Source organism: Malania oleifera, chromosome 6 (assembly GCF_029873635.1).
Source record: "Malania oleifera isolate guangnan ecotype guangnan chromosome 6, ASM2987363v1, whole genome shotgun sequence".
Classification (NCBI taxonomy): Eukaryota; Viridiplantae; Streptophyta; class Magnoliopsida; order Santalales; family Ximeniaceae; genus Malania; species Malania oleifera.
Window position 1 is genome coordinate 103,830,058 of NC_080422.1, and position 21,451 is coordinate 103,851,508.

The following is a 21,451-nucleotide window of genomic DNA, read 5'->3' on the forward strand; positions in this document are numbered from 1 at the left end:
TACATAAAAACCACTTTATGAGAGGGTGAATGTTCATCACTCATTATAAAACTCACTACCTATTGTCAACGTGTTTACCCTACTTGCCTCCCTCCCTAAACAGACAATGTCAACGGAGGTATTGTTAATGAATTACGTAGATTCAATGTTTACTACTTGCTTGTCACAACTTTCATGAATGTTTACTGTTTTCACTGTCATTTGATTAAATGCTAATGAAAGTGTTTCATGGATGAATGTTGGTAAACACTAGGCTGGCTAGTTAAGTAAGAGTACTTTAACTAGCGCTGCACGACCCTTTCACAAAGGTGTGAAAATAGTCGTGTAATGCCCCGACCCACCATGTGGAGCCCAGGGTGCTGCTTTAGTAATATATGTATTCCTGATACCATAATTCTCATATAAAGGCAGCGAAAAATAATTTAAACATCCTCAAATACATTACCAGAGTTCTAAACTACCATCATACATAGAGGTCTCTAAATACCCATATTACAAACCAGAAAATGAAAGAAAACTATCTCAGTCCATACAAACCACTTACTACTCATACTAGATAATCTAAACTCAGCCCCCTTTGCTTGCTAAGCACGGTCCCTGACACATCCTGAAAAGTCAAATGATCATTTGGGTGAGACACCTCTCAGTAAGACGGATTAAGTTAATATTAGGGTGTGGCCAACATAAGTTTTAGTAGAATCAGAAAATATTCATTTCTCCATTTAATCAAAAATAACATTTGTAGAATTGTACTCACACATCTACAGTTGGAATACACATTCATTCCCACAGTATAAATCAGTTCGATTAATAGATAACACTATTTATATAAATTTACATATATGCGTAGAAAACACCCCCTGGGACAAACGACATGATTAACTTCCATGACGGGTTGTGTGGTCCGAAGGGTAGACTTAGCTTGGGTTGTGAAGACCGGGAAAAATAAATAAATCTATATATAATTCATTCATTCATTTATTAATTTATCAATTAAATAATAATTATTATTAATGAAATAATATAATATAATAATATAATATAATATTATTGTTAGACCTAGTGGCTAAAGGCTTTCATTCCAGCCTTATTTTGATGACAATAACTCATTAGCAATTCTTTAAGATTACTAACAGTTTTCCTCTAGTTCGGTCCAAATGCACAGGACAATTCCAAAGCAAACATAAGAGTTAAACAAGTCTCAAACCAGCAAAAAGCAGATGACCATCATCAAAGTCCAACATATGATAGACCCGGAACTTTGCCACTCAACCAAAGCGTTTATGGATCCCGCATAGCAAGCACAAGCTATGGGTTGTGTGTGTGAGTAAGAGAGATTGATATTGTAATCCTTTGTATATGGTGCGGTTCAAAAGTAGCGAGCAAGAGATGGGCAAATTACATATGCATTTAGTTCACAATAGACTAGAACACGAGCTCTAATCTCACGTACATAACAAGTCAAGTAAACTACACAAGATGTCTATAACCCTCAAACATATTTTATTAAACCCAAGACATCTTAAAATAGATTAAAGAACATTTCTAAAACAAAGATGAAAACCTTTTACTTCAACATAAACCAAAGTTTGAATGAATTTAGAAGGAAAGTAAAGGATTCGTCAACGATACAGGGGATTCATCGACGAGAACAACACATCACCTCGTCGATGTACACAAGGTACTTGGCGACAAGAATATACCGAGACCACCTAAAAAGTTTAGAGCACCTTCATCGATGAATACAGGGGATTCGGCAACAAATTATGTACAAAGGTTCATCAACGTACACAGGGTACTTGTCGACGAGAATATGCCAAGACCACATAAAAGTTCAAAGCACCTTCGTCGATGAATACATGGGATTCGACAAGGAAGTCTATGCAATGGTTCCTCGACATACACAAGGTACTCGTCGACGAAAAGAAATCGAGACCTATCTAAATTTAGAACCAATGGTTCGTCAACGAACATAGGGCTTTGTCGACGAAGGAACTCATGGAGCTCGTCGATGAAGTCGTGACCTCATCGACGAACATCGTGCTACAGACATCATTAAATGTGCCAAAACAGTTAGTTTTCAATTTTTATCATGTCAATAAATGCCCAACGGCTCTCCAGCGCTCAACTCATCCCTTTGGCCTTTAAAATAATTCATATGCATTTATTTCAAACTAGTTAAGCATATTGGTTGTTGAAAACAATTATTGTGCATTCATAATAGGGTTTCACTTTGTGCCATCTTTTCCTCTTGCTCTTGCTTTTATTTACACTTGATTGACAAAGAGGGAATAGTGTGAGATTTGTATTGGAATATTCAGCTCAGGGAGGAGCATTTTACATTGTATCTACTTGTTTTCAAATTCCTTGTATTAGAAGGCTCTTTGTGAGCAATTATAAGGTGACTTTAGGTGAGCACCAATGTAAGAGCTCGTTGTGAACAACTACTTGTACAGGCTTCTCCGCCAGGAAGGAGGATTACATAGTGGATTTGGGGAATCCTTGAGTTGGTCTTAGGGCATGGACGTAGGCTTGGTGCCAAACCACGTTAACATCATTGCGTTAAGCTTCTCTTCTTTTTTCTCTCTTATGTTGCTCAGTCATTGCTATTTCCTTTATATATATATATAATATGATATAATACTCTTGTTCTTACCAAGAAATCTTTGTGATTGTAGAAAAAGTTGCATATCCGTTAAAGACATCTATTCACTCCCCCTCCCCCTAGACGCATTTTCGAGCCAACAAGTAATATCAGAGCGCCAGTCACTAGACATTCAGAGTAACTTCCAAGTGCAAAGATCAAAATGGCGGATATGTTTGCCCAAGATCAATCTGTGGATCGTCCTCTCAAGTTCTGCGGAATTAACTATCAGCATGGAAAGATCGGATGTCAATCTTCATCCAAGATTATGACTACCGAATGTGGAATGTCATCACTGAAGGAGACTCCGTTTTCAAGAATGAGGAAAGCGATGGCATACGAATTGGAAAACGTCCCGAGGCTGATGCAAAACTAGCACAACTAAATTTCAAGACTAAAAATTTCCTTTATTGTGCTATAAACGATGAAGAATACAACCGAATCTATGGATGCAACATGGCAAAGGAGATGTGGGAAAAGCTTCAGGTAACGTATGAAGGAACAATCCAAGTAAAGAAGTCAAAAATTTATATGTTAGTTAAAGAATACGAAATGTTTAAAATGGAAGAGGGTGAGTCAATTACTGTTATGTTTACTCACTTTACACATATTACAAATGGACTAAAAGCCCTTGATAAAGAATATTCTATGAAAGATAATGTGCAGAAAGTCCTTCGTTCTCTACCAAAATCTTGCCACGCAAAGTCCACAGTAATTGGGAAGGCAAAGGACCTATCAAAGGTCACTCTCGACGAGCTAATTAGGTCTCTCATGACCTATGAAATCAAAAAGAAAAACGCTACGTAGAAGCTGAGGCACCAAGAAGGCTACCGAAATTGTTCTAAAAGCTGGAAAACAAAAGGAACTCATAGAGGAAGAAGAAAATGATGACGATGATGATGTTGCTCTCCTTACAAGAAGATTCAGAAATTTTTTGATGAACAAACGAGGTGACAAACAAAAGGAGAAAGGAGAATCAAGCATAAGGTACTACAACTACAAAAAGATCGGGCACTGCATGGCTGACTGCCCTCTCTTCAAAAACAAAGGTTACAATCAGTAAGGAGACAAAAAGAAATTCAAAGCCATGAATGCAATTGGATGGGATGAATTAGATGAAACCTCAACCGATGAAGAAATTGAAGAAGAAGTTGCCAACTTCTGCTTTATGGTGGATGAACAAAATGAGGTAAATTCTGACGACGAATACCTTCCATCATATGAAGAATTATAAGAAAATTGTAGGAAGCTTTACATTGAATTGATAGCTGCCAAAAAGAAAAACAAACTTTTAGAAGAAACTCATGCAAGATGTAAGCAAAAACAAATCTGCTCATGTAATACTTTAAAATAGAAAAATGCATCTCTCAGTTTTGAAAATGAAAAACTTATCAAGGTGTGTAAAAATTACAAGGAGTCCTCTCAAAAAGAAGTCGAAAGTTTGAAAAAACAGATTATGGGAATTCTTCAAGAAAATTCAAAATTGAAAAAGAAGGTTGAAGATCAAAATAATACAATTTACAAATTTACAAATGAAAAAGAGAATTTTGATAAGCTACTTGGTGTCCAAAGATTTGAAATTTTCAAAGAAGGATTAGGGTATGGCTTATCGTCATCCGAATCAATCGATTTTGCAAATCTTTGTGCTAAAAGAAGCTCCTTGTCAAAGAAAATCCCTGCACCTAAACCAAACCCCGTACATGCCAATAAAGTTTGCTTATATTGTAAAAAAAAGGGTCATGTATGTTTTACTTGCCCCTTCAGGAGAAACAGAGGAAAAGGCATGAAATACAAATGGGTGATTAAGAACACTAACCCCGTAGAACCCAAGCCAATATGGGTACCAAAACAAATCACGTAGTGTTGTGAGCAGGTATGCCTAAAGACCAACTCCACAAGAAATAAATGGTTCCTTGATAGCGGCTGCTCAAGACACATAACGGGAGATGCAAGGAAATTCATTTCACTCACCTACAAGAAGGAAGGATTGGTAACTTTTGGAGACAATGCCAAAGGAAGAATCATCGGTAAAGGTAAAATAAGTAATTCATCCTTGGTTATTGAAAAAGTTACTCTTGTAGATACACTTAAACATAACCTATTAAGCATTAGTCAGTTGTGTGATAAAGGGTTAAACATTACATTCCAATCCACCCAATGCTCGATAAATGATTTAAATGGAAATACCATACTAGTAGGAAACCGTGAATCCAACATCTACACAATTGAGTTTGATAACATTAAAACTTGTGACATTAAATGTTTGGCTGCAACTAATGAAAATTGTTGGTTATGGCATAGAAGACTAGGTCATGCTAGCATGGATTTACTACATAGGCTATCATCTAAGGAACTAGTGAATGGCCTTCCGAAAGATAATTATGTAAAAGACAAAGTATGTAATGCATGTCAATATGGAAAATAAGTTAAATCATCTTTCAAAATCAAGAAAATGATATCCATTTCAAGACCTTTAGAATTGAACCATCTTGATTTGTTCGGACCAAATGATATTGCAAGTATTAGTGGAAAACTCTATGCTTTTGTAATAGTTGATGATTTCTCTAGATTCTCATGGGTAATCTTTCTTGCAAACAAAAGTGATACTTGCAATGCCTTCATCCATTTTTGTGGAAAAATTCAAAATGAAAAAGGAATGACAATTGTTCACATTAGGAGTGATAGAGGAAGAGAATTTAGAAACAAAGAACTAGAAGACTTTTGTAATGAAAATGGCTATTCACACAACTTCTCCACATCAAAAACTCCACAACAAAATGAAGTAGTTGAAAGAAAAAACCGAACACTCCAAGAAATGGCTAAGACAATACTTAAAGAACATAATCTTCCAAATTATTTCTGTGCCGAAGCCGTTAACGTAGCTTGCTATGTTAGTAATCGCGTCATCATTAGATCCAAAATAGGGAAAACCCCATACGAGATATGGAAGGGTAGAAAACCAAACATTTCACACTTTAAGGTTTTTAGATGCAAATGTTTCATATTAAAAGATAGAGATCATCTAGCAAAATTTGATTCAAAATCCAATGAGGGAATCTTTATAGGACATGCAATGAACAGCAAAGCGTATAGGGTGTTAAATAAAAGAACTCAAATTGTTCAAGAATCAACACACGTTGTTTTTTATGAACTTGACCCTCACACATCCAAAATAGCTGTTGACATGGAAGAAGATGATCAAGTCACCACCATTAGAATTGAATAGGATCTTGAGCAACTTAAGATAAATAATGATCAAGATAAAGATTGTTAAGACATAAAAATTGATCATCCAGAATCATCATCTCATGAAAAGTCTAGGGAACTAGAGGAAGAAAATTACAAACTTCCTAGAGCTTCGAAATTTGTTAGGAATCACCCAACTGACCTTAGCATAGGTAGTCCATCCCAAGAAGTTAGCATTAGATCTCACTTAAGGGAGCTAGCACTAGATCTCACTTAAGAAGTGGATGTAATCATATAGCTTTCGTATCCCATCTAGAACCAAAGAATTTTAAGAAAGTTGAAAATGATGAAAATTGGATCCATGTCATGCAAGAAGAACTAGACCAATTTAAAAGAAACAAAGTCTGAGACTTAGTTCCTAAACCCAAAAATACTACAATAATAGGCACAAAATGGGTGTATAGGAATAAGAAAGATGAAGATGGCAATATTATTAGAAACAAAGCTAGATTAGTGCCTCAAGGGTATAACCATCACGAGGGTATTGACTATGAAGAAACTTATGCCCATGTGGCAATACTAGAAGTTATTAGGATGTTACTAGCATTTGTTTGATACAAAGACTTCAAACTATTTCAAATGGACGTAAAAAGTGCGTTTCTAAATGGATACATAAATTAAGAAGTCTATGTCAAGCAACCTCCAAGATTTGAGAGCCACACACATCCCGAACATGTATACAAACTCTCAAAAGCCCTTTACGGACTTAAACAAGCATCAAGAGCGTGGTATGAACGTTTAAGCAAATTTCTCCTAGAAGATGGGTTTACAAGAGGAAAAATTGACACTACGTTATTCTTAAAATATAAAGAAAAGGATATGCTAGTCATCCAAATTTATGTAGATGATATCATTTTTGGTGCTACAAATGAGACTTTGTGTCAAGAATTTGCCCAAACCATGCAGAAAACATTTGAGATGAGTATGATGGGTGAATTAACATTCTTCCTAGGGTTGCAAATAAAACAAATAAAACACAGAATTTTTATTAATCAAGCCAAATACGTTAAGGACATGCTTAGGAAGTTTGGTCTTGAAATGGGCAAATCTAAAGTAACCCCTATGAGCATCACAACAAAACTTAACACTAATGAAAAAGGGAAGAATGTTGACCAAAAACTTTACTAAGGGATGATTGGCAGTTTATTGTATCTCACTTCTAGCAGACTCGATATCATGTTCAGTGTCTGTTTGCGCTAGATTTCAATCATGTCCCAAAGAGTCACATTTTCATGCCGTCAAGAGAATTTTTAGGTACTTAGCAGGAACACATGAGAATGCTCCCTTTGATCTCACCTGCTACTCGAATGCCGACTATGGAGGTTGCAAAACCAATAGAAAATGCACTAGTGGAACATGTCACTTCCTAGAACATTCACTTGTGTCATGGTTTTGCAAAAAGCAAACTTCTATTGCTCTCTCAACCACCGAGGCTGAATACATTGCAGTCGGGAGTTGCTGTGCTCAAGCCTTATACATGAAGCAACAGCTTGAGGATTTCAAAGTTTTAATCAAGGGTACTCCAACTTATTGTGATAATTCTAGTACCATCAACATTTCAAAAAACTCGTGCCTTCACTCTAGGACCAAACATATTGAGATACGGTACTGTTTTATCCAAGATCATGTCCAAAAGGGGGATGTTGAGTTAGTTTACGTTCCTATTGAAAATCAGCTAGCTGATATCTTAACAAAACCTCTCAATGAAGAAAGGTTCAACAAAATCCGGCATGCCCTAGGCATGTGTACTCCCACGGATCTATCTTAGGATCTTCTAGTTGTCCCTCTTCTGCTCTAAAGCTCAAACTAGGTGAAACACAGCTTTTCTCACTAACCTTGTCGACGAACATAGGGGATTCATCGCCGAGAAGTATAAGGTTCTTCGTCAATGAACACAGGGGTTTCGTCACCAAAATGTTTGATAATCTCATCGACGAACACAGGGTATTCGTCAACAAAAACTGTCGGGACACTTCAAATATTAGCTAGCCAACCACAACCTCTTTCAAACCCTAACCCTAAACTTTCGAACCCACTTCATCCTCTCGCCACTCTAAAGCCATCCTCCTTCCTCCCTCACACCAAACCTTCTCCTGCCATCCCGCTCGCTCTACCCACCTTTTTCCTTCACTCGCACCATCAAGCAACCGCACAAACTCCACCACAGACACCAAGCTTGCCCGCCGCTCAGAGTTTCCCTCTCTCCCGCACCGTCTCTACTCTCCTAGTGACTCAACCCTCTCTTCCTCAAATGGCTCCCCGCCCGAAAAGGAGAGTTCTTCAAACTGAGGCCGGCAAAGGGTCCCATCGTCCTCCCACCGACCAACCCCCGCAGGCCTCCATCGACGTTTACCTGCGGTTTGTTTCCATAGAGGCTGCCTATCGCTATCAAAACAACATCTCCAAGCGGCACATTGTCCATGGTAAGATCATACCATCAACATTCCTTCAACTTCACTTTCCCACGTTGTTATCCAAAATTCAAGCCGTTGGATAGGATGCCCTCTTCGATCTAGAGGAGCTCGTACGTGAGTTTTACGCTAATTTTGTTCCATCACATCATGGCGTTGCCGCATACTTTACAGTACGAGGAACCCTTATTCGCCTTTCAGACGACACTTTCACTAAGGTCCTCAGCTGCAGACTCTACCCTATCCAAGGCCTCCCCAAGGCCTCCTAGCCTACGCACTACAACTGGTTTGAGTCTCATGAAGCCCTCAAATTGATAACTGGTAACCCCCGTATCCCTCCTATCGCACGACCCAAATCTAAGGACCTCACAGTTGAGTTTCGGGTCCTCCACCACATGATCACCTATAATTTCTGCCCTTGGACTGGTGGACGAGATTGAGTGACCCTCGGCAACATCTTCAGCATGTATTGCCTGTGGGTTGGCAGAGGCATCTACTTGCCCATAGTTATTGTTCAGAACATGGAAGAAAGTCTGAAACGACAATGGGGTTGCCTCCCCTACGATCGTCTACTTACCACATTCTTTGATCATTTCGGCCTCATTCGCGCCGGGATGCTTTCTATTTGACCTGCGCCAGATAACACCTATACAGAGGCCACCCTGCGTCGCATGCACTTCGAAAAGGATGACGATGCAAACACATGGGTCAAAACCCACGAGCAGGGCTGGGCCCCAGTTGATGAGGTCGAAGCAGCCATGGATGAGGACGACGAGGATAAAGACCTTGCAGTTGACCCTGTACTAAAGCGACTAGATGGTATTCAGCTCGCTATGATGCAGTCCGATCTGTGTACTCGTGCCCCCTTCGATTCAATCAATGCGGCCCTCACACTTCAAGAGAATCGTAATCACACCCGCTTCGACTCCATCGACGATACCCTAGCCGCTCTCCTACAAAAAATTTGATCGCCCACAGGATTAGTGCTCAGTGACACTCCCCCTATTTTTGATAATGGCAAACAGGGAGATGAAGGACCGTTTGTAGATGTTAGTTTCTAATATAGTAATGATGTAGTAATGATGTTTCTGACATAGTTAGACATGCTGATTTAGTTTCTGATGTAGTGATGATGTAGTGATGTAGTGATGATGATGACTTAACTCCTGATGACTTTGCATTTATTTCGATTTTTTTGAGGCAAATTGTTGTACATTAATCATGGATGGACTTGTGTTGAATGAAAAGTATCAAAATGCTTGTGATGAATATGCTTGTGTGGAATACTAAGATGCTATATACTGAACTACTAGTATAGGATATTAAATTCATGCAGGTCTAAAAACATGAAAAATACTTTATTTATAGATGACATGCTACCAAAAATTCACTTGTGTCTCTTTTCAAAAACTAAAAATGATTATCACAAAGTGCATATATTAAGGGGGAGGAATCGTTAAAATTTCAATGTTTGCATATAGTGAAGGGGAGCATTTTTCAAAAGAACACTAATGGATTGTCATCATAAAAAATGGGGAGAATGTTAGACCTAGTGGCTAAGGGCTTTCATTCCAGCCTTGTTTTGATGACAACAACTCATTAGCAGTTCTTTAAGGTTACTAACAGCTTTCCTCTAGTCGACTCCAGATGCATAGGATAGTTCCAAAGCAAGCATAAGAGTTAAACAAGTCTCAAACCAGCAAAGAGTAAATGACCGTCAACAAAGTCCAACATATGACATACCCGAAACTTTTCCACTCAACCAAAGCATTTATGGATCCTGCATAGCAAGCACAAGTTATGGGTTGTGTGTGTGAGTAAGTGAGATTGATATTGTAATCCTTTGTGTATGGTGTGGTTCAAAAGTAGCGAGCAAGAGATGGGCAAATTACATATGCATTTAGTTCACGATAGACTAGAACACAGGCACTAGTCTCACATACATAACAAGTTAAGTAAACTAAACAAGATGTTTATAACCCTCAAACATATTTTATTAAACCCAAGACATCTTAAAATAGATTAAAGACCATTTCTAAAACAAAGATGAAAACCTTTTACTTCAACATAAACCAAAGTTTGAACGAATTTAGAAGGAAAGTAAAGGGTTTGTCGATGAATACAGGGGATTCATCGACAAGAACAACACATCACCTCATCGATGTACACAGGGTACTCGGTGACGAGAATTGTAGCAACCCAAAAATTATTCCATTTTTTTTATCTAAATATTATTTAATATCCCTGCTATGGTCTATTAGGCCTCAGATAAGCACTGAAGTATTTCTATTAGTAATGGGCAAACCTATGCAGCGGAAAAACATAAATCACATAACCATATACATACATAAAAAACTAGAATTCAGTATTTTTCCCATATCATAATTACATATACCGGTACCATCTCCCCAAAAGCTCAACTTCCCAACACAACTTACCCTATTTACAGAGCAATCAAAGGGGTCTCTCCATCCGCGAGCCTGATGTGCTCGCTTAACTGGTTCACTTGAAAAATATTAGAATAATGGGACGAGTTGACGCTCAATAAGTGGAAATATACTATTACTAGTGTGTGGCGACTAAGTTACATAACTATAATATAACACTTGGAAACTGCATAAGCTGGCAAATCAGTAAAAGTATATTTTACATTTATCGTAGCTTAAAATATAACTGTATCATCTGAACTTTCTATCTTTCATACTACTAATATCATACTATATTTATCAAATGCTGTAAAACTGTACATATACATAATTGTGTTTTTTCCTGAAAATCTGTATGTCATGATTTGACCCCTCATGACAGGATTGTACGGCCCGTAGGCGGGACTTAACGCTAATCGGCCCTCCAGGTAAGTCACTATACGCTACACTATCTCAATCCGGCTAAACTGCATCCACTCCTAGGTGCGAAACTGGAATTGCTACCTCATCAAACCAGCCCCCTCAACCCAGCGTACTGGGGAGCTGCATCCTCTCCGAGCACGGTTTGACGGTACCCACACACTATCTGGGATATGTGGTTGCACTCTATCTGTATTAGCAACGGTACCGTGCTCTGTTCTCTATATCTGTATCTGTAATATTTCACAGGGATCTGATACTATATATATATATATATATATATATAATACTATAATCTTTCTATTGTTTTCATCATGTTTCTAAAATAACCATAACACTATAATTCTATACTGTAAATACTGTAATATATGAATAATATAACTGTAGCATCTTGATGTTATATCTATATATCTGACTGTATAATCTGTCCGGACCCAGAACTCGCCTCTCGCCTACCTTATCAAAAAAAAAAAAGGAAAACGACACCTCCTACCATACAACGCTTCATAAGGTGTCATACCGATACTAGCCTAATAGCTATTATTGTAAGCAAACTCAACTAGTGGCATAAATTGGGTCAAGCTACCCCCAAAATCCAACACGCACGCTCGAAGCATATCCTCCAACATCTGAATTGTTCTTTCAGTCTGACCATCTTTCTGGGGGTGGAAAGCAGTGCTAACTGCTAGTTATATACCCATAGCCTCCTAAAAACTTTTCCAAAATCGTGAAGTAAACCAAGGATCTCGGTCTAAAACTATGGATACCGATACACCATGGACACGAACTATCTCCTGAACATATATTTCTACCAACTTGTCCATAGAGTAACCGACTTTAATCGGGATGAAATGAGTGGTCTTCGTCAGACGATCAACAACCACCCAGATTGCATTTAATCCATATCGCACTGGTGGTAACCCAGTAATGAAGTCTATAGAGACGTGATCCCACTTCCACTCTGAGATGAACAGTGGCTACAACTGCCCTGCTGGTCTCTAGTGCTCAGCTTTAACCCGTTGGCACGTCAAGCACTGTTGTACAAATTCAGCTATCTCCCTCTTCATTCCACTCCATCAGAAATACTCTCACAGATCCCTATACATTTTAAAACTACCAGGATGAACCGTGTATAGTGATCTGCAAGCTTCCTCTAAAATTATTCTTTTAATTTCGTCGTCTGCCAACACACACAGTCTAGTGTGAAACTTAAAGCTCCATCATCAGAGATGCTGAACTCCTCTCCCTGACCATCCTGCACTCTTGCCATCACCTCTGTCAATTCTGCAAGATCACCCTGAGCTGTCTTAATCTTTTCATATAGTGTAGATTGTACCACCATGCTGACAAAAAATGCCTGAGGACTATCCTCTACTAACTCTATGCTAAGTTTTTCCAAATCCATCAAAATTGAGTGCTGAATCTCCATGGATGCCAGTGCTAGACCCACTGATTTCCTGTTCAGAGCATCAGTTACCACATTCGCTTTCCCTGGGTGGTAACTAATAGTGCAGTCATAGTCCTTAATGAGTTCTAGTCATCTTCTTTGTCTCATATTCAATTCTTTCTGAGTAAAAAAATATTTCAAACTCTTGTGATCCGAGAAAATCTCGCACCTCCCACCATATAAATAATGTCTCCAGATCTTTAAAGCATAAACCATTGCAACTAACTCTAAATCATGCACATGATAGTTCTTTTCATATTTTTTTAGCTGTCTAGACGCATAGGCAATGACTCTTCCCTACTGCATTAACACGCATTCAAGACCCTTCAAAGAAGTATCATTCTATATTACAAACCCATCCCCCCCAGATGGAATAGTCAGAACCGGTGTCAAAACCAACCGTTACTTTAACTCTTGAAAACTCTGCTCACACTCACCAATCCAATCAAACTTTACATTTTTTTCTCATAAGTCGTGTTAATGGATATGACAATCTGGAAAAGCCATCGACGAAGCACCGGTAATAATCTGCTAATCCTAGAAAACTCCTGACCTCCTGAATACTTCCCGGTCTTTCCCAACTCACCACTGCCTCTATTTTCCTCGAATCAATCGATACACCCGTTTCAGAGATCACATGGCCGAGAAAAGAAACCTGCCGTAACTAAAACTCACATTTTTTGAATTTTTTTATATAATTTCTTTTCTCTCAATATTTGCAACACTAGCCTCAAATAATACTCGTGCTCCTCAAAACTCCTTGAGCAAACCAATACATCATCAATAAATACAATCACAAATTGGTCCAAATACTGATGGAACACCCGGTTCATTAAATCCATAAATACTGCTGGTGCGTTAGTCAACCCAAATTGCATTACTAGGAACTTGTAATGCCTATATCTTGTTCGAAATGTTGTTTTCGAAATATCTTCTGCTTGAACTTTCACCTGATGGTAACCCGACTGCAGGTCAATTTTGGAATAAACCTGGGTCCCATAGAGTTGATCAAACAAATTATCAATCTTAGGGAGAGGATATTTGTTCTTAACTGTCAATTTGTTTATCTCCCTATAATCGATACACAATCTCATGGTCCCATCTTTCTCTTTCACAAACAGAACTGGTGCACCCTAGGGCGACACATTGGGCCTAATAAACCCCTTGTTCAGCAATTCCTGTAACTGATATTTCAATTCTTTCAACTCGACTGGAGTCATACGATATGGTGCTTTAGATATCGGTGCTAATCCCGGCAACATATCTACAGTAAACTCAATCTCTCGATTTGGTGGTAAGCGAGGCAATTCATCTAGAAAAACATTTGAAAATTCTCTCACCACTAGTATATCAGCTTGTTTTAATTCTTCTTTTGGTAATTCTTTTATGTATACAACATACCCTTGGCAACCAACCTGTAGTAGTCTCCTCACCTAAATAGTCGACACCAGCTGTGGCATGGCACATATGCGTGAACCCACAAATCTGTATTCTTGCTCGCCCGGGGGTCTGAAAATCACTTCTTTCTGATGGCAATCTATACTGGCGTGATGAGTAGGTACCCAGTCCATTCCCAGTATCACATCAAACCTCTGCATATCTAGGACCACAAGAACAGTTGGTAGTACTCTCTCTTGAATACTTACTGAGAAATTCTGGAGTACCTCCCTACATCTTACTATAGATCCTGTCGGCGTACCCACAGACAGCTCTACATCTAATAGTTGTGTCTCTAACCCAGTTATTCTTACATACCCCGCCGATATAAAGGAATGAGTGGCACCTGTATCAAATAAAATAATAACTTTATATGATAAAGCAATAAGGGTACATGTGACTACGTCTCTGGCCATCTCAGCGTCACCCGACGTCAACGCAAAGACCCTTGCCGGCGCAGTATTCCTCTACTGACTTCCGCGGGACGTTTGGTATCCACCCCAAAATGGCCTGGGACCTGGTACATAATTCGACGACATCTGACATGATTAAGCCATATGGTTGGACTTCCCGTAGCGATAACAAATATTCTCCCCCAGCCGGCACCCACCTGGGTGTCTTCGCTCACATCTGGGACAAGTGGCAAGAGATTGTCCACCCTAAAATCCACCATGCTCTACCATCTGCTTTTGACCCCCGCTAGATCTACCTTCTCTCCAAGGGTCTCAACTGGAACCCACTTGAAAACTCGAGAGTGCGGTCCTTTTCTTCTGGTTCTGTATCTCAGTCTCCCTCGGTAAACTCTCCTCTGCTATAATAGCCTAATCAACCAGTTCTGAAAAATCATGTATCCTCAATACTGCCACCTGTTTGTAAATATCACGCCTCTGGTTTCTCTCGAACATTCTAGCCTTTTTAACTTTTTTCAGGGCGATATAGAGCAAAAACGCAAAGCTTGATAAATTTCGCTCCATACTACTGGACAGTCAATGATTCGTGGGATAATCACAAAAACTCCTATACTCGAGCCCTCTCTAACTGAGGCAGGATAATACCTATCCAAAAATACGTCCCTGAATCGGGCCCAGGTCATCGGTATTGGAGTCGTCTTCTGCTCCTCCAATAGTCTGGTGGCCGTCCACCATCTCTCGGCTTCCCCTGCCAGTCTATACGTAGCGTACGGAACTCTCTACTCATTCGTGCAATGAAGTACCGTCAGAACCTTCTCTACCTCTTGCATCCAATTCTCTGCAACTACAAGGTCAACTGTTCCTAAAAATGCCGAAAGGTTCATCTTCATAAATTTCTCTATGGTACATCCTTGAGTTAGAGATGGACCTCCCTGCTCTAGAGCTCTGGGTTATCTCAGCCATAACTTGCTGAGCCACACTGCATAGCACATCATCTGAATCCCCGCTACCTGCACTAGAAGAACCCACTCCATCATCACCACTAGCGTGAGCGCTACTACCTCCTGGGTCCATCCTGCAATATTGCCAAATTACCTGAGTATCCAATTCCTATAATACTATACCAATTAAAATACTCCTATCCTCTCATTACTAATTTAAGGTCAAGCCTTACTGCATGAAAATAGAGATCATCGATAGTTTACTATGATTTTCTTGGAATCATCACCCCAGGAAAATCACAGAAACCCCCCCCCCCCCCGAATTTGTACCCGCAGAATCAAACCCTAAATTCTCATCCTAATTCCCAAACATCACTTTCACTAACTCACTATACTTCTCATCTTAAAATTCATTTTCTAAATTCTGGTATTATTTTCCGCTACACTCTAGAGTCTGTAGAACCTAACAACTTGACTCTGATACCACAATGTAACAACCCAAAAATTAGTCCATTTTTTTATATCTAAATATTACTTAATATCCCTGCTATAGTCTATTAGGCCTCAGATAGGCACTGAAGTATTTTTATAAGTAATGGGCATACATATGTAGCGGAAAAACATAAATCGCATAACCATATACATACATACAATACCAGAATTCAATATTTTTCCCATGTCATAATTACATATATCGGTACCATCTCCCCAAAAACTCAACTTCCCTACATAACTTATCCTATTTACAAGGCAATCAAACGGGTATCTCTATCCGCGAGCCTGATCTACTTGCCTAACTGGTTCACTTGAAAAATATTAGAATAATGGGATGAATCGACGCTCAATAAGTGGAAATATGCTATTACTAGTGTGTGGCGACTAAGTTACATAACTATAATAATAACACTTGGAAACTACATAAGCTGGCAAATCAGTAAAAGTATATTTTACATTTATTGTAGCTTAAAATATAAATGTATCATCTTAACCTTCTATCTTTCATATTGCTAATATCATACTATATTTATCAAATGCTGTAAAACTGTATACATATACATAACTGTGTTTTTCTCTAAAAATTTGTATGTTATGATTTGACCCTTCATGATAGGGTTGTACAACCCGTAGGCGGGACTTAACGCTGGTCAGCCCTTTAGGTAAGTCATTATACTCTACACTACCTCAACCCGGCCAAACTGCACAAACTCCTAGGCGTGAAACTGGAACTGCTACCTCGTCAAACCGGCCCCCTCAACTCAGCGTACTGGGGAGCTGCATCCTCTATGAGCACAATTTGATGGTACCCACATACTATCTAAGATATGTGATTGCACTCTATATGTATTAACAACGGTACCATTCTCTGTTCTCTGTATCTGTATCTGTAATATTTCATAGAGATCTGATACCATATATATATATATATATATATATATATATAATACTATAATTTTTCTACTGTTTTCATCATGTTTCAAAAATAACCATAACACTATAATTTTGTACTGTAAATACTATAATATCTTAATAATATAACTGTAGCATCTTGATGATAACTCTGTATATCTGACTGTATAATCTGTCTGTATAATGTGTATGTGTACTCTGTCTGTATATTCCAAGTGTTATGGTATTAGGAAACATGACATACTGTAAATATTGTATATACTGATCTGAATAAAAACTGTATTATACTGATCTGAATAAAAACTGTATATGTATACTGATCTAAATAATTATCTGTATATACTGATCTAAATAAATATCTGAATATACCGTATAACATAATATGCTGGAAAAAGTTATATAAGTTCTTTATTAGATAAATATCTACTCAAACCATACAAACATTAAAAACTCTTATTCTGTAAAAACTGTATCATAAACTGATATATATGAATCTATGAAACCTATGTTAATATTTTTAAAACTCTTAACAAAGCTTATTTCCCTTACCTAGTTTCTGAAAAGCCCTCACCATACTTTGGTTCTACACTTGCAGGGTTCTCCATTCAACACCCTGAAAATCACATTTTCTAGAACAAAATATCATTATTTCTTCATATACTATAATTCTTATAATTGTGGAAAAGACAAATACTACATAAAATGTCTTACCCTAAAATTGGGATGGAATTCAAACCACTCCCATCAACGATCTGCTCTGGTAGACTTGTAGAGAACTTTCTCATGAGCGTCGTGGTGGCCTCAGATGATCGATCTAATGAGAAACGAAGTCGAAATCAAAGAGAGAAGAAGAGAGAGATGTTTAGAGAAAGAGAGAGGAAAGGTTGTTGCGCCAATTTTCTCTAAAAAAATCTGGGTTTTAACTATTTATAGCCCCGGGTTCGTCGAAGAGTCCCTGAAGAAGTTTGTCAACGAACCTTCACCCCTCGTCGACGAATTTCATACTGCCCCAAACCCCCCTCTCGGTATCTTCTTGTCGACAAGACGCGTCCTCGTCGACGAGACCCTCATGTATTCTCATCGACGAATCCCCTGTGTTCGTCGACGAGACCCTGATTAATTTCTCTAGGTTATTACAAGAATATACCGAGACCACCTAAAAAGTTCAGAGCACCTTCGTCGACGAATACAAGGGATTCAACGATGAAGTTTGTGCAAAAGTTCATCGACGAACATAGGGTACTCGTCGACGAGAATATATCGAGACCACCTAAAAGTTCAAAGCACCTTCGTCGACTAATACAGGGGATTTGGTGACGAAGTCTATGCAATGGTTTGTCGATGTACACAGGGTACTCATCAACAAAAGAAATCGAGACCTATCTAAATTCAGAATCAATGGTTCATCGATGAACACAAGGCTTCATCAATGAAGGGACTTATGGAGCTCGTTGACGAAGTCATGACCTCGTCAACTAACGTCGGGCTGCAGACATCATTAAGTGAGCCAAAATAGCTAGTTTTCAATTTGTCTCATGTCAATAAATGCCCAACGACTCTCCAGCGCTCAGCTCATCCCTTTGGTTTTTAAAATAGGTCTTATGCATTTATTTCAAACTAGTTAAGCATATTGTTGAGAACAATTATTGTGCATTCATACTAGGGTTCACTTTGTGCCATCTTTTCCTCTTGCTCTTGCTTTTGTTTACACTTGATTGATAAAGAGGGAATAGTGTGAGGTTTGTATTGGGATATTTAGCTCAAGGAGGAGCATTTTACATTGTATCTACTTGTTTTCAAATTCCTTGTATTGGAAGACTCTTTGTGAGCCATTATAAGGTAACTCTAGGTGAGCACCATTGTAAGAGCTCGTTGTGAGCAGCTGCTTGTATAGGCTTCTCCGCCGAGAAGGAGGATTACATAGTAGATTTGGAGAATCCTTGAGTTGGTCTCAAGGCATGGACGTAGGCTTGGTGCCGAACCACATTAACATCGTTGCGTTAAGCTTCTCTTCTCTTTTCTCTCTTGTGTTGCTCAGTCATTGCTATTTCCTTTATATATATACTATGATATAATACTCTTGTTCTTGCCAAGAAATCTTTGTGATTGTAGAAAAAGTTGCATATCTGTGAAAAACGTCTATTCACCCCCCCTCTAGATGCATATCCGGGCCAACAATTATAATATATATATATATATATATATATATATATATATATAACATTCCTTCATGTGTTGTGCCCTCTCTCTCTCTCTCTCTCTCTCTCTCTATATATATATATATATATAACATTCCTTCATGTGTTGTGCCCTCTCTCTCTCTCTCTCTCTCTCTCTCTCTCTCTCATCAACTCACTCTCTCCTCGATTTTCTCAGCCAAACGTCCGCTAATCGGATAACGGAAAATACCTCTGGATTCCATTGTCCGCCACCGACATTTTAATTAAAGTGGATTTGTCGTAGAAGCGTCATAGGCACCACTCATGGGATAACTCCAAAGCTAGGGTGAGAATAACGAAATTATGTCCATTAATTATTTTTAAAGTTTACTCAACTATTGGGAGTGTGTGGGTCTAGGAAATAATAAAATAATTATTATTCTGAGATTGAGTTAATTGAACTCGGGGAAAATGATTTTAGGGGTTTGAGCTCCGAATGTTGCGGGTGTGGAATTAGGCATTTTAACAGGTCTCTCAGTAAGCAGGTAAGGGGAATTAAATTATGTCAGAAGTTCCTGGAAATTAAAGGATTAAATTAAAGTGTGATATGAAAATAATATATGTGAATTTTCTAACTTATCGAGTCTATATATATGTGAAAGGGTAGTTTTGGAAATATCCAGTGTTTTACTGGATAATTATGATATGGTTAAATATTATTGGACATCTGTGTGGCACGAGAAATAATTTTGATTACTGAAAATAAATCTGTGAATATTTTATATAAGGGAATGAGGTTTATGTGGGAATATAAACAGATATGATTATATGAGTAATATACTGATATATTTGAGACAGATATGTTGAAATGGGATTTATACAAACATATTTTTATCATACATGATATGATAATATGTGATATACACAGTCAAGATAGTTTTAAACTGATAGATATGATGAACAGTCATGAATTACAGACGAGATGTGTTACATGCACATGGATATTCATGAGCTTGAGCACCATGAGTTATAGACGAGATGTGTTACACATGAATACTTATATGCTTAGGCATGTTTATGAGAAATGAAAGCTTTTGGGAAAACAGATTTTTTCTGTAAAATGAGTGATGGAAATGAGAACCCGATTGATTAATGATATAAGAGCACGGTACCATTGCTAGAAATTGAATTAGTACAACCACACATCTTGGGGAGCATGTAGGTATTGAAGGTCGATTGGACCTTCGGAGAGATGTTGACTGCCTTTGGGTCCGAACTAGGCTGCAGTGGGCCAAACGTACTACAAATGAGGTATTTGACTTAGCCTGGTAGGCCAACTAGGGTTAAGTCCAGCCTTCGAACTGCACAACCCAGTCATGTGGGGTTATTACATGACAATGATATGAATGGGTCTCCTCATTATAGACGTGATATACTCATATGATTGTACTTTAACAAATGTGATACTTTGTATACAGAAATATTTATTAATCATGATTATATTTTCGAGTAAAGTATATGGTTACAAATATACATATATGTTTGTGAATCTGAGTACAAATTCCTATGATACCTTAGCTAAATTAATATTTTTATAAACAAGATATGATACCCTAAAATTCGTTGCCACACATTGATAATAATTTATTCTCACTTATTGAGAGGTGTCTCACCCTATAGATCTTAAACATTTCAGGAAATTTGGGGCGTTAGGTGGATCAAACTTCATGATAGAGGAGTAGATTTCCATTAGTCAGGGTATGTTTTTATTTTGGGACTGGATATATGTTTGTATAGACTTTGGGGGCCTGATGACTTTCAGAAGTTGGTCTGTATATTTTTGGAAGAATGTAGTACTCTGGTATTGTACCTAGAACTTGGATGTGTTTTGTTTTCGAACGCATAGACAATATATGAATGTGGACAGGTGTACCCCTGGTACCCCACCCTAGGTCCAGGTTGACTTGGTTGACCTTGTATTTATTATGGTATCAGAGGTATTTGATTGAAAAAATAAATAAAAACCAGGGCATCACATGGGTGATCAACCCAAATAAAGTCAAATTAACCATTTGCAAGTACGTCTGCAGGCATCTGCAAGCCCAGTTATAGATCCGATTATCTTACCACTTCCTAGTCCGAACCCCAAGGAAGGTACTACAACACTTCGCAGGCCAACCGGCTGAGACCCCATACACTTCCACTACAATGTGGTTGCACCTAACCAAACAACTCACTAGCAATGGTACCGTACTCTCAATACAACTGGTCCTCAGGGTTCTTAAATCATATCATGCAATTTAAGCAATAAAAACTGCAATTTAAGTATCATTTCATCACTTAGTGCAAAATATGTCATATCACAACCTGGCATACTGCCGTCATATCAAAACTCGGCATACCGCCGTCATATCAAAACCTCGGCCTACAGCCGTCATATCACACTTCCAATACTTTCCATAACCAGTATAGATCCCAATTTTGTAGTAATAGCATATCAATA

The 21,451-nt window shown here is 38.3% G+C and overlaps 1 protein-coding gene across 5 annotated transcripts in view; it reads right to left on the bottom strand.

Annotated features, from left to right (window-relative positions):
• Positions 1-377: 377 nt before the first annotated feature.
• LOC131157748 (CBL-interacting serine/threonine-protein kinase 24-like) overlaps positions 378-21,451 on the bottom strand; it is a 91,399-nt gene continuing 70,325 nt past the window's right edge. For 3 of the 5 annotated variants that reach the window (XM_058112102.1, XM_058112100.1, XM_058112099.1), the window contains one exon: positions 378-607. In XM_058112102.1, coding sequence (XP_057968085.1) covers positions 548-607 — 60 coding nt within the window. In that variant the 3' untranslated portion in view covers positions 378-547. Of the gene's footprint in view, positions 608-10,044; positions 10,082-21,451 lie in introns of all 5 variants that reach the window. The other 2 variants (XR_009137316.1, XM_058112104.1) reach the window with 1 other exon arrangement.